Below are 15,681 nucleotides of genomic sequence, written 5' to 3' on the forward strand. Positions count from 1 at the left end.
GGAATGTTTTCAGCGTATGACAATGAAAATTACTCATTAAAAAGCCTAAAATGAGAATTTTTGTTTTTACTTTGATGCAGATCGATGAATTTATGTAATTTTTATTTTATAATTCATATCATGGTTGAACTGTTTTACATATAATGAACTCGTTTATGATATAAACTATTTTCATTCATAAGGTGATCTATTAAAAATAAACCATAAAATATCCCTGGATGCCTTAAACAAATAGCATCATCACAATTGCATCAACAAATAACCTACTTTTAACAGATCTATTAGGATTAAATATCTATTAAGATTTATAAGGAGAAAAAAAAATTTCTATTTACAATCGACTTTAAGTCTATTTTCAAACTTTAGCCCAATCTATAACCTTAAACCCATTTGATTTGCTTTTTCAGCGCTAAGTTGAAGAAAAAAGTTTAATTTTGGGATTAACACATAAATAGTTACCTAAAACTTTTATTTTTTCTTAAAAAATTAGTTTTCCATCGGAAAACTGATGGTTATTTTCATCTTCAAAAAGATTTTTAAATTTACATTTAGAAATGAAATAAGTTAACATATTTATTCGAGAATATTAAGTTCTTGGCTATTTTTAATTAAGCTCCTTTATCTGGACTATCCTGGTCAGGTGTAATAAGCAACTATTAAATTCTTAAAGGGTACCCATTCGTAATAAATTGTGAGAAAATTTTCAGTTTAGCAAAAAATAAAATTTAACATTGCGTTTGCAATATAAATTTTAGTCATTTATAGATATTTGATTCTTCGATTAAATTAAATACAGCAATTAGTTTTACACAGTAAACTGTTAGAAATTTCTTGGAAAATTGTAATTTTACCCTATACAAACAAAATAGTCAAATAACCATAAATAAGATGGTATTCAAACTGTTAACTTTGAAAAAAAACGTTTATTAACCGCTTTCACCTAATACGGTTAAATAATAAGAATTTTATCTCACCATCTAGGCCTCCCCTAATAAAACTACTTTGTTCATTGAAGCTGGGTGAATGTTATAGCTGAGAGGGATAACCTGTCAATATCCTCCTTTCCCTTCAACATATGAAGAATGACAGTATTCCTGCGTTCGGAAATCCCCAATTTGTGACCCTGGACTATTAGAATACGATACTTTCATTTCCACATAGAGGGTGGCAACCATAAATCTGTTTTACACAAAAAAGTCTAGACTTTCACATATCTTACGCTAACTGAAACAACCAGATAAACTAATTAAACTACATTCCGCGGATTTTTTTCGTTTTTTTTTTTTTTTGTTGATAAAACTCAACGCAATTGCAACCTAACTCCAATGTCTATTACCTAACAAAAAGCCTATCCCGAATGCTCAGTTCAATTTCTTTTTCAAGGTTTTGAAACTATGCTAGTTGTAAATGGTTAAAAAGCCATATATTTTTGTGTTCATGGTTTTTTAACCATACTTGTTGTAAACGTTTTCACATCCACAAAGGCAAAAAAATGTTCTTTACCACAAACTTTACGATTAATTGGATGGATGACAGGTTGAATTTTACTTTAATTTTAAAACAAAAATTCCAGCAAAGTAATTTAAAAAAATTTTTTTAACATGTTTTGTTTACAATACATGTTGTAACTTATTGTGAACAACCATCTTAGAAATCGCAAAGTTGGGAATTTTAAGTTAAAAGTTAGAGTTGCATAGAGAATATTATTAAAAATTAATTCTAAAAAATACTATGAAAAATCTAATATGCCTATATCTAATCTTCCTATAAGATACTAAAATTTTCCGTGATAAAAAATTATCCCACGTCGCCAGCCAGATTTACAAAATAAAAAATGTGCACGTAAAATGTTTAACTATATTTAGACTTAAAGCGTGAAAATTCCATTTATTCATCATTTTGGCCAGATATAACTTTTATTCATTCATTAAAGATAAAAATCCAAAAGTATTTTAGCGAAATAAATTGAAGCTTTAACTTTTTTCGAGTTAATTTATCAAGAAAATTAATAATGCTTTTGCTTTACAATATTTCTTGCAGCCTCAGTTACTTAATAAATTGCACGAGAAAGATCCTCACTTCTAAAGAAGCTGGATCTTCCCAATGAAGATTTATGAAAGATGATTTTAAGAAACACTTCCTGACTAAAGTTGTTCAGTTTTAACACTATTTAAAACTGTTTTACTATTCCCGTCATAAAGCTCTTTTCTCATAAATCAAAAAAAGCTTTTTTCGAAACTCTCATTAAGAGGGGAAAAGGATAAATTTAATACTTTCTAACAATTTACGTCCCATTAAATTTTATTTATATTTTTTGAAAGAATGTAGTACTTCTTTTTAGAATTTTTCCGACGTTAGCATTCAAAGAAAAAAAATTGATTTTCCCATTTGCAAAAATAATCAATAGTATCATGTTACCGCTGTAAACATAGGAAGATTAATGATATTCTGCTTTCCCTTTGGGAATTGAAAGTAGAAAATAAATTAGGAGTTTAATAATTGTTACAAATATACTGATTTCAACTCTTTCATTTTGTTCGGTGATCGATGACTTTCATTAAATAAAAGCTTTACTGACATTATGAAAAGGATATTACGAACCAAGAACGAATATGAACGTAGGAGAAACGATTAAATGAAGAAAGATAGGATGTGACTTCGTATGAAATTTTAGCTTCACCGACATTTTTTTATACATTAATGAAAAAATTTCTTTGAGGTAGGGAAACAATCTATTAGATATAATATCGAAAAATTTTAAAAAATGTTCATGTGATAGTGGTAAATTCTTATTTCTTATGGATTAATAATTATTTTTACCCCGAATAGGTTGGGAACAGCTATATTTTATATAGCTGTTCCCAACCTATTCTATACTCATCTATAGTAAGATATTAAATTATAACTATATTATTCAAAACTAAAATTCTGAAAAGCGATTATTTTTATATTTATTAATAAATTAACAATCGTACATATTTCATGCTCAACGGGGCTTTTAAAATCAAGTCAGAACTGATTTATTCATATATATATATATATATATATATATATATATATATATATATATATATATATATATATATATATATATATATATATATATATATATATATATATATATATATATATATATATATATATATATATATATATCATATCATATCATATCTCGGTCCAGGCAAGGTTGACTCAGCCTTTCATCCCTTCAGTGGGTCGATAAATGAGTACCAAGCATGCTTGGAAACTAAACACTGGGGGTTCTGCGTTCGGCTGACCACCTAACCGGAACATCTACTCATGCACCCCAGAGCCCAAGATCAAGAAAACTGAGATGGGCACAGTAGGCCTTGGCCCTCTATGGGCTGTCGCGCCACTGAGTTTAGTATATATATATATATATATATATATATATATATATATATATATATATATATATATATATATATATATATATATATATATATATATATATATATATATATATATATATATATATATATATATATATATATATATATATATATATATATATATATATATATATATATATATATATATATATATCAGAATCTTTCAGCTTATTAACAAAAAAAATATACACATATATATAAATAGTTCAAAGAGAAATATATAATGAGTTTCTACTCTAATGCTAGAACATGGAAGAAGACAAGTTTTTTTTTTTTCTCGATGGATGCCAAAATGGCTTTTGCTCCACGTTACATCAAAAGATTAACTATCAGTTGGAATGATAAATTGAAAGCTTATCGTTTCTTATTTTTTTAATTATTATTTTTGATTGAATTTATAAAGTTCTTCATAATTGTTTGGTCATTCTTTTTTATTTTAGTTCCATCAAATGCCTAAATGTTAAGGTTGTTTGTTAATGAAGGCAAACATTTATTTTGCAAAGTAAATTACGATTTAGTTTAAATATTTTTATTTATAATCATTTTTCTTCTTATACTTATATATATTTTGAATAAATGGGTAATATAATTTAGCATAGCTGAAATGCACCATTATTCCTAACAATTAATGGAAGAATAATAAGAGAAAAATGTTATTAATGTAGAATTATTTTTTCTCTGCTTATAGTAGAATTTATTACATGAATGAATAGAAAGACAGGATTAAGTAAAAATAAGAAAGAAATACTTTTTTTGGATATTATGGAAGTACATGTAAAATTGAAGATTTAGAGTTGGTTAGAATATATTTTTAATTGAATTTGTTTAGAATATATTTTCAAATATTTCAAAAATATGAAATATTTCGAAAAACTAACATCAATTCATGCGATCCAATCGTAATTCAATAGATAAAAACTCAACTTTGAAATAATAAATCACAAAGAATTATTATTCACTCATGACATACAGAAGTAAATAAAAAAATATGACAAAGACGAAAATGTATCGTAGAAAGTCACCTATTCACATCAACTAAATCCACTTACACCGTTACCGTTAAGTGATGCTAGAGGGCTCTGTACTCTTTATTTTATTGTAACCGTGATATATTTTTATTTCGTATACTTGGCAACTTCTATGCGTAATTACGTTGTATATATATTGCGAAAGAATTGAAATCTTCGTGAAAGAATCTTTGTGTAAGAATAAATAATCGGTCACTTAAGAGAACTGATAGGGTAAACTAACCAGTGAAGGAACACTTAAGCTTCGCTTGCCTTTTAAAAAATCATATTAGTTTCAAAATTCGTTATTTTAGTTAAATGACAGTGACAACATATTTGTTACCAATTGCAAATTATGTAAATAAATTGTAGAGAACTTACATAATATTGTTTTAAAGTTTTGGAGGTTCAAATAACAAGTAGTAAGAAGATAAAGTGAAGGAACAGCTCTTACCAGTGAATGAACACCCAGTAAAGGAACACTTAATTTTGGTTATTTTTTAATGCTCTTTATGAATTTATAAGCCATACAAATATTTAAAAACAAGCCTGTTGTTGAAATTATAACATATAAATACTTGGAAAATGTTAACTTTTTTTTGTAATCATGAATTGAAAATTAAAGTGTCAACATATTAACACACACTGTTCATTCACTGGGATATCTATGCCCAGTAAAGGAACATGCCTGTTCCCTCACTGGTTAGAAGTTGTTTTTCGTATTTTTAACATACTTTTGATGCGGAACATCACTAAAGGTACAAGAAAAATTAAAGTTTATATTTTATCAGTAAAGGAACACTTGTTCCTTCACTGGTTTTTCATCGTTTGGTGATCCAGTGAATAAACACCCCCATATCTCAGTACTTTATTATGCTATGATGCTTAAAAAAATAAAACGTAACTTCAATAACTATATTTCGAATTCTCTTTTTCACAGTGAGAAAAATAAAACTATTACATGCAATTAATTCCGCTTCAAACATATAAATACAAACACTCACCTTATAATTTTTTCAAAGAAACAAGATGTTGCAAGATAATAACAAATTCAAAATTTTTTCCAGAGAAGTATATTTGACCAAGGTAATCCAAAACATTTCTAGATGACTTCCTATTGTTTGGCAGTAATCTATTATTACCAATCAATCTAAAGAAAAACTTTCAAATTCTTATTTTTAATCAATACATATGAAATGTTCCTTCACTGGGTAGTGTTCCTTCACTGGTTGGTTTACCCTACTTGACGAGTTTAAGTTACTCGAAATAGAATGGAAAGAAACATAAACAAAGTTACGTTTCAACAACCAATTAGAATCAAGATATACAATGAAAAATTATGGTGATTGTAAGGAAAAGAATCTAATCTTATAATCGATTAATTATTCCACAGGACCTCCAAAGAAGAAACCAACCAATAAACCAAAGTTTCTGACTACTCCTGCTGAAGATTTTAGCGAGAATTTATCTCCTGGTAATTATTTTCTTTCATTTAATTACTGATACCAATCAGTTATTTATTTCTTTTACTTGTTCAACTACATTACTCATGGAACTACTTTTACCATTAAAAAAATAACTCTATTTCTTCAATATCTAACGTTACTCAATTTAGAATTAATTTAGTAAATAAAAATATTTAATAAAGTTTATTTTCTACCACTTTTCTTTATTTAGGAAAATATCTACATGGTTTCAGATACTCATTTATTCATATATAGCTACAATGTATTTGTATAATTTTTAATTTATAAATAAATGTTAGAGGAAATAATTTAAATTTTCCCTGGTATACATTTTGTGCCTTAAGTCAATCTATTTGCATGCAAAGTCAATTTATTTGCCTGCAAAGTGACTTCAAAACATCGATTATTCAAATTACGGTATAAAATTTCCATTCGGTAGAAGTAGCCTTTGAAGTAGCTAATATTATTCAGGTATTAGCTACTTCAAAAAAGTATTCAGGTTGCCCACTCTGGAGTTCCAGGCAACGAGAAAGTCGACTTCCTGGCTATAAAGGGAGCTTTAATTATGCAAAGAATTTCTCGTCCTTCTCCCTTCCATATTATCAAAATTCTTTTTGAAATATCTATTAAAGCTCGTGTTCAGGAAGACGTCTATAGCCGTGTTTCCCAAAAGTGCTGGGAAAATGCCATCCCAAATTTATGCAATGGCCCAAGGCGTAGAGCAGTCGCTGAATTCCACCTAGCTACCGGACATGACTGCTTACGAAACCATCTTTACAGACTCAAAACTGTTCCATCTACGATATGCACTCTGTAAAGCTCTGGAGAGGTCATGGACTCCGCACATCTACTTCACTGTCCTGTTCTAGGCTGAACTTTTCTCCCCCAGCCTTATTGGGAGGCTAGAGATATGTTAGATTAATGAACTCTGTTTCAGCAATTTTTTTTTTTTGTACTCTGTGTTCCTTTTTTTTACTTATTTTCTGCTGTAACTGTTCATAATCTGCCATTAGAAGTGGAAAAAAATATATATATATTATTCAGGTCAGATTGAATCATCGGTCAGCCGAGATGGTTGTTCAGATCCAGAAATCCTCGTCAATGGAAGTATCATTTCCAACGGCAATACAGATTTCTCTACAGTCTCAGAGATCCATTTCTTCGGACTAGTCGGACGACGTGGTCAAAAGAGAGAATGCAAGTTGAAATGCTTGAACGGAGTCTGGGTTGGACCCATATGTACAGAAGGTAATGTGGGTTATTTAGTTCTTCCTAATCAAAGTCTAAATATTAGGTTTCATTTGGTAACACTAAGGAGCGAATTTTTTGCTGCTTTTATACAAATACTAGATCTTATCTAATTCGATTGTGGGGAATTTAAGTCTGAAATTGGTTTTGTTAATAAAGCTACTGGATTTTTTAATGACATTTTAAGTCCATTTTTGGATAAAATGTGTAAGTTTAAAAACGTGGTATATAACGAGGTGTCGAGTAAATATATCGTCAAACATCTAGGGAGTTGGGCTCATTGTGAGGATTAAAATTTCATAGGAACCCGTGCCTGGAAATGCTGTCGTACGCGATTTGAGGCTTTTCCTCTGTTGTGACCTATTCAGAAAAAGCGAAGAAACAGTTCATAATAAGAAGGCGCCTTTAGCGGCGTATAACACTTTTTCCGTACATGAGTTCTTATGCAATTTTAATTCTTATAATGCGCACTTCTAGAAAATTGTCGCAGCATTTATGCGACATACATCTCCTGAATTATAGTATAGGAACCTTAATGCGACTTAATGCGACCCGCTGTTACATATAACGTTTTAAAACTTGTACAGTTCCTTAACAAATAGATTAAAAATGTAATTTAAGAAAAATCAGTAGCTTTAAGAACAAAGCTAATTTCAAATCAGCGATACGAAAGTATCCATGATCTGTAAAAAAAATATTATGCAGCAAAAAACAAAAACAAAAAATAATTGTTCCCTGACATAATTTATGGAAAAATATTAAAGTCATTTTATGATTAACATTTAGTATTGAGATATTTTCTTAAAACAAAAAAATTTTTCACTTATTTCTCCACACGAAGTTATGACTTTTCGAAGGAAAACATTTTATAAGCCAAAATTCGTTTCATATCGGGCAAAAAATTACCGTGTGAATCTTTTATTCAAAAATATTTTTTTAAACTTGTTGACTGCGTCGGCATAGTGGTTTGGACACTGTGCATATTCGGAGCTCTATATCCAGTGGCAGCTTGAGGAATACCAAGCTTCAGATCGATGGCTATCACTTCTCTAGGTAATAAAGGCGGTCGTTGCTCAATGATGACCACATTGCCTATATCATACCGTTGGTCTCAAAATTGCGGAGCCTTAACCTTCATGACAACAGGCTGTTTAGAGAATGCTTTTAACACGATATTTAGTGATCAAGGTTAACTATCTAATTCTCATGTTTAGAGACTGCTTTTTCGTAAAAATAAGTCGTTAAACGAGTTAAAATTTTATGTTTATTCTTTGTTGCAAAATTAAGAATACAATAAAACGGAACTCTTAAGCAGCTGCCATTTTCTTTAAAAAAAAAGTTAAAGCCTTTATTATTGCTTATTTTAGCAAGTAAAAGGATTGTATCAGTTTTATTAATGAGTTTTCTGCTATGTAATTAGGCTAAAAAATAGTTAACGGGTGAACAAAAAAAAGTTATTCTTGAAACACTGAAAAATTTTCCAGTAAAGAAAACAACTTAAAATTTTTAAACTGTTATTGTGCTCTTTCAAGGGGGGGGGGAACGATTGCACTATTTTAAGATACTTGAAAAGTTTGAATTAACTCGAATTTTAAATTTTGCTAGGTAACTTGAAAATTTTTTAAACATTTTAAACTCAACTTTCTACAATTAAAAACTTATTAAAGATTAACACTTTATTCATAAGCAATAAAACTAAGCTGCTATTGTTAAATTCCGAAGCTCTATCTTCGGCAGTGGCTTAAAAGCCCACCCAGCTTATGACCCATGGGTACCAGCTTGTCTGGAGCGTTCGGTGTGCATAATGACCACATTGATACTTCTATGTCGTTGGTTTCAAAATCAGGGACGCTTAATTTCCATGGTACCCATGGCCAAGAATTGTATCTTTAAAGCTGGGGAAAAACTATTGTAGCAAAGAATTTTTTTTTCGCACGAGCAACAGGCTACTGAAGCAAGCAAGTAACAATATTATTTCTGTATATTCTGTGTTCTTTATTATTCTGAACCTAACTTTAAATTGTAAGTGAAAGGCCCAGAAGCAGTATTTGCATAGTCAATCAGCAGCACAATTTTCATAAATTCAAATTTGTATGCGACTCTAACACAGTCAGACAGAGGCTAATAAAGTAAGAATTAGGCTTCATCTAACAAAGCGTACAGCAAAATTAGCACATATAAGGTAAACAAAATTATACACTAAAGAATTGTCTCATATAGTCAATAAACAAGCAATTAGAGTTTATGGAAAGTAAGAATTTTTTTTTTAATTTCTCTTTTCGTCTAAATTCTTCATTTTTCAAAATTTCTGTTAATTAAAGAATATCATTTGGAATTTTCGAAGTATACTTTTTTTTTGCTCTGCCGATTGACCTAAAACATAGAAAATTTAGGAATGATTTGACTGTTTCTTTTCTCTCTAACAGTTTAGCCTTTTTTTGCAGTTCGTGATGAAAAATGATCTGCAGATGCTTTTGATAATCTGCATGCATTTTTTGACAATCTGCTGATCTGCAGGAGTTTAGGAATGATATCACTGTTTCTTTTCTCAGTAATAGTTTAGCCGTTTTTTTTTAGTTTAAAGTGAAAAATTATCTGCAAATGCTTCTGATAATCTGCATATCATTTTACGATAATCTGCAGATCTACAACGCCCGCTGCAGTGCTGGAGGATTTCTGCTACGTAAAAGATTTTTCAAATTTTTCATTTATCACAATTTCTGCTTATTAAAACACATCATTTGGAATTTTCGAAAGTGTACTTTTCTTCTGATTTGCCGATTGATCTGAAACATAGCCAGTTCAGTAATTCATTTTCTGTTCTTTTTCTCAGCAATAGTTTAGGCTTTTTTTAATTTTGAGAGAAAAAAATGATCTGCAGATGTTTCTGATAAGTCTGCAGATTTAATTAGATAGTCTGCAGCGCTTGAGGATTTCTGCTACCGAGTCAATAGATAACATAAGTTTTTCACTTTTTCAGGAGGTAATACTTTAAAAAGGATAACGAGACGGTGTACCCTCCGATTAACAGATGCTGAATTAGTTGGAATGACAGATGAAGGGCGTATAATACCCAATGATGTGGAAGTAACCTTACCTCATGATTCTGAAGTTAGGTTACGCTGCGTTGAGCCCGGATTGTATAAGTTTGTTGGAAATGATACTATGATATGTGAAGATGGGACATGGACTTCAGATCTTCCTTATTGTGTAGCTACCACTTTACACAGAAATTTCTCAAGTAAGACTCCTTTTTTTATACAATGCAAGGAAATTAACTGATGATATCTAAATATGTTCTAAATTATATCCAAGTATATTCTAAATAACATTTTATAAAGTTCTTAATGATATGTAAATGTACTTTAAATTCTTAGTATTTTTTAATGATGTATAATGAATAAATCATAAATAATAAAATAAATGATGTGTAATAAAATAAATGAGTTTCACATAATTTTTGAAAACGATGCCCAAATGTGTTTTAGATTACATCTAAATGTTCTTAAGAGATATGTAAATGTGATTAAATGATATCTAAAATTGTAATAAATGATATTAATGTATGATCTAACTTATATCTATTATCTAAATTTTAAAGTAAAATTTAGTTTATATAAAAAAGTAAAAATTTATTGAGATTTTCCCAGTCAGCATTGCTATTATTCAGTTTTTCTTGTATTTTAATAAATACGTCATTAAAAACAAATCTGACACCTAGCATAGCGCTTTTGTTTTCATATTTTACATTCGATCCATATTTTAAATATTTATTTTTTGTATTAAATAGTTTTGGTGACGTAATTGACGTGAAGTTATTGTCATAATTGTTTCAGTTAGTCAAAAAATCTATGTTTCAGAAACAAAGTTCATTAGCTTGTCAACCAGTTAAAAATTTATTAAGTCATTCCCCCCCCCCCCAAATTTACTTATCAGCAGCTTAAAAATAAATGCTACCTTGATTATAAGATTGGAAGTTAAATTTAAAACAAAACTCAAAAAAAGGTAACATATATTTTAGAGCAACTGATACTGACAAATTACTGAAGGATTTGTTGGCCCAACAAACTTTGATCGGAAGTTGTCAATCCTAAGTATCATTGCTTTTTTTAGTCCTCCAGCTTAATTTTTGTTTATTTTAAAAGAAATTTACCGAATTTTTTTATTATTATAAAAGCAACTTGCATGATTTTCGCTCTTCAAAATAGTTTTCAAGGTTGGCTTTTTAGGTTGGCTGCGAAATTACTGTTTCGTCTGATAACTTTGAAAAACACTTCATTTTGGTACTTCGCACCGATCATGTTGTTTCCCGAAAACAACATTGCTCATTCATTGTAAATTTTTATTCTAAAATAATGGTAAAATACCCGGCAGCAGTCTGTCCATCCAGTTAACCATAAAGCTAACAGTAAAGAACATTTTTTATCCTTACTTTTTTAAAACCGTTTACAACTAGTGTAGATAAAACATCATAAATACAAAACTTTACGATTCTTTAACCATTTTAGTATGGTTTCAAAACCGTAAAAAGAAATTTAACTGGACATTGGAGACAGTTTTGCTACTCTATAGTGCTGCCATCTGTGAGTGAATGAGAGTATCGTATTCTAATAGCACATGGTCACAAATTGGGGAGTCCAAGACTGAAAAGTCTTCATTTGTTGAAAGGAAACGGGGAAATATAATGCCAAGGCTGGAATTCAAACTCCCTTTCTGTAGGCCATTAAGATTGACAGATTAGCTCTCTCGAGTATATAATCTGTACCCATCTGCAAGGAACTAATGATTCATTAAATGGGCTTAGTTGGTGCCATAAAATTCTGGTTATTTAACCGTAATAGGTGAAAACAGTTAATAAATTATTTTTCTCACAGCTAAAAGTTTGAATACTAATTTATTTCTGGTTATTCGACTGTTTTATTTGAATATGTTAAAATACAATTAATAAGCTACTATTTAGTCATTTTCTCGAGAAATTTCAAACTGTGTGTAATAGTGACTGTATGAAAAGTATCTTGGAGCATGCCCGACTGTCTCAGGAGGTATTTATAAGAGTGGAAAAGTAAATTACAGTCCTTGCAGACTCATAGACATTTGTTACTCTTATAATCATTTAATTATTGTTTAATGTTACTTGTTATTGTCTATTACTAAATATTTATTGTTACTTATATTGTGTAGCTAGAGAAGCTTCCCTTCTATAACTAGATCAGAAACACATGAAACAGTTCATAATGGGGAAGAGCCCCTCACGGCATAAGACGACATTTCCGAGCATTGGTTCCTGTGCTTTTTTAATACCGATAATGTGTCCTAACTTCTCTAGAAGCTTGTCACAACCTTTATGAGACTCATGTTGCATATAGCGTTTTTTAAACTTTCAACAATAAATCGAAAAAAAAATGCCAATTAAAGAAAATGTGTAGCTTTAGGAGCAAAACTAATTTCCGATATGAAATCACTCAAATCAGACAAGATCAAATATAAATGCATCAAAACATGTGCAGTGCTATGAATCTTAATTAGATTCGAATTGTTTTATTTTCATAGAAAGTTTGAAAATGTCTTCCTTCCTTATTTTTCAGTACAAGCACCTCCAACTATCCTCTATCACGTGGTATCCGGAGATGCAGGTTTAGCTGAAGATGGATCTGTGGTCGTATTTCCGGGAACTATATTAAACATTGATTGTATTTATCAAAGACAACTTGGTACTCCGCAATGGAACTGGAGTTCTACTCATAGGTATCACAAATGAATACACATTTTGATTCAGAAGCGTATCCTCTAATGTATTTATGTAACCCATAAACTATACTGTAAGAAATTTCGTATCAAATTATGGTAAAAAGTACGTAACATCGGAGCATGTTATGGATCAAAAACCTTGATATATCGCCATATGGTCAAATTAAAACTGGAAATGTGTATCAAATTCTAATAGAACTAAAATAGAACTCACATATAAAAATGATAAGTCAAACTTTAAAATAACTGGAATCCTACTCATAGGTACCACATATTGTTACATATTTTGATTCATAAGCGCATCTTTTAATGCACTTATGTAAACCCATAAACTATGTTGTAAAAAAATTTGTATCAAATTATGGCAAAAAATACGTAAGATCCAATTTTACCGGAACATGTTACTTCTTAAAAATAACCCCTAGCTGGAATTATTTTGTGCACCTCAAATTTTAGTTACACTCCTGGATAATAAACATGTAAAAAATTTAAATATTTATTATTCTTTAAAGTGCCACCTAAAATTATATTAAATCAAAAATACTTTAAATTTACAATATGATAACTTTTTAAATGTAACCTTAAATTTTTTAATCCTGCTTGAAAGTTACCTAATGAAATAGATTTCACTTTTTTTTCCATATACTGTGTGAGCTATTCGTCGTTTATAAAATTTTTGATACTTTGGCTACAAACTTTTATTTAAAGAGTTCCTAATCACCAAACGTATCAATTTATAGACTTCAAAAGAAACTAACATTGATTGTTTTGAAATCACCTTTTTATTTATTTTTTAGGTAATTTTAGCTTCACTACTTCTTTTCAAATTCAATTCTTAATGTAAATTCCTTTTAGAGTACCATCTTTAAATCCACGTGAGCCATTAGCGAATCACTGCTAAGCTCTTTTTTAGTGTTTTCTAACAAAGCAGCGAAGTCATTTTATTCTCCTAAATCCAATTTTAGTGGCCGGACAAGTTAACGAAATCAGCAATTACGCCTTAAGCTTTTTCTAAGTTTGAAGAACATCGCTCCATTCAATCTGCGAGTAAATTTCTTACAAACATTGGTATTACAGACGATTTTCTGAAAAGGAGATTTTTATTTTGACAGCTTTTCTACTGAATTTTTTCCCCCTTAAGTAAATACTCTTTCTCTTTAGAGTTTTATTTATTTTTTAACATGTTGATCGTTGCAAGCTTTTGTGAAGGAAGTGTATCCATGAATTTATAAGCAAAAAAAAACCTTTAGTTTGAATTTTTAAAGGAATTTACATTTAAAGCAAACGTAATTTAAAGTGTCACTATCGAAGCTTAACCATTTGACATTTTCTTTTGATTTATCGCTTTTTTCTTCTTTTTTTTTTTACAGAAACAAGGTTATTTTGTTAGCAAAAACTGAAAATTTTTGTCTTAAATTTAAAAAACTTTTTAAAATTGTGTTTATTTTTTTAACATTTGGTACTGATTTAAACAGTCTAATAAAGCGTTTTCTAACATAAGTTTTTACACTTATGTGAGTCCGGGGGGGGGGGAGAGAAAATAATAACTTCTCACTAAATATTTTTTACTAAGTATTTTTAATAACTCATTGTAATGGAAACCATTGCTATGAATGACTTTAGTATAATGAACAAATAAAGAAAGAACGTTACAAAAAATGAAGCAAATTAATGAATCAGCGTATTTAGTCTAATTATAGCAAAAAAAAGGGGTATTTTTTCGGAAAAATTAATATTCTAGTTATTTTTTGACAAAAATTTTTTATGCCATTCTAAATGATACCTGAAAACTTCCAAACTCTCTTACATACTTTTTCCTTTTTTTCTAGAGAGGCAAATGAGGTATTGTTTCCGATGTATTTTAATTTTTTAATCTTTCTTCATTACTTTTCGTTCCTCTTTACTTTTACTCTTTTCTTTTTACTATGAAATGAATGAGACAAATCCGCAGATGATCGAACTAATAGTTCAGATGATAAGAAGGTTCCTACACAAACAGTGGAAGTTTATAATTGTACATATATACACACATCTGATATTGCTTTCTGAACAATTAGTTTACTATTTCTTTCGTCCTTTTACCATGAATCGAAAGCTATACGCGAATAAATCGATAAAAGTTTCAAGCGTTTTCATGTATATAAAATACTATTTTCGACATGATTCAGTACGCGTCTTTACTTTGACTTTCTTTTTTATCATAGTACACTATTTTTGGAAGGGGCTACCTGATCATGAGAGATGGGAAGTAATTTTTTAAGGAAATTTTTTATACTAAATTGAGTGATATAAAGTTAAAGTTGATAGAATAAATATTTCTTTAGTCTTGGAGTTATAAATGTTTTTTTAATAATAACTGCAATTAAAAAATAGTACAATTCATACAAAAAAAATCATTTCAACTTTTGAAATGTTAAGCATTTAGAGTCGTGTTTGATCTCATTCGATTAAACGAGATAAAATACATTGGGAACAATACCTCAATTGTCTTAATAGTAATGTAAGATGTACAAACAAGTGTAAGTATAAAATTGTACTTTTTGAATATAAAACGCTTATTACTTCCTAACTATGAGTCTGGTTGACTCAGGATCAGTCTCAATTCACTCAGTATAAAGAAGTACTACGGAAAATATGCGTTATATGTCCATATAGTCCTTGGGCAGCAATTGAAAATATTTACATAAGTACGTGTAAAAAGAAGTACTTTTTATACCTAGGATATTTTACAACTTTTGAATTATTAGTTCTATTGAATTGTGTTTACAGTGCTTGAGAAAAATATAAGGATAACATTAA

At 29.4% G+C, this 15,681-nt stretch overlaps 1 protein-coding gene across 1 annotated transcript in view; it reads left to right on the forward strand.

Annotated features, from left to right (window-relative positions):
* The window catches only part of LOC107454888 (locomotion-related protein Hikaru genki), a 54,186-nt gene that overhangs the window by 23,537 nt on the left and 14,968 nt on the right, over positions 1 to 15,681 (forward strand). Inside the window, exons 2-5 of the mRNA XM_043044004.3 lie at positions 5,814 to 5,894; positions 6,931 to 7,134; positions 10,115 to 10,375; positions 12,720 to 12,879. Coding sequence (XP_042899938.1) covers positions 5,814 to 5,894; positions 6,931 to 7,134; positions 10,115 to 10,375; positions 12,720 to 12,879 — 706 coding nt within the window. The remainder of the gene's footprint in view (positions 1 to 5,813; positions 5,895 to 6,930; positions 7,135 to 10,114; positions 10,376 to 12,719; positions 12,880 to 15,681) is intronic.

Source organism: Parasteatoda tepidariorum, chromosome 8 (assembly GCF_982258835.1).
Source record: "Parasteatoda tepidariorum strain Cologne lab strain chromosome 8, Ptep-v5.0, whole genome shotgun sequence".
NCBI classification, from domain to species: domain Eukaryota; kingdom Metazoa; phylum Arthropoda; class Arachnida; order Araneae; family Theridiidae; genus Parasteatoda; species Parasteatoda tepidariorum.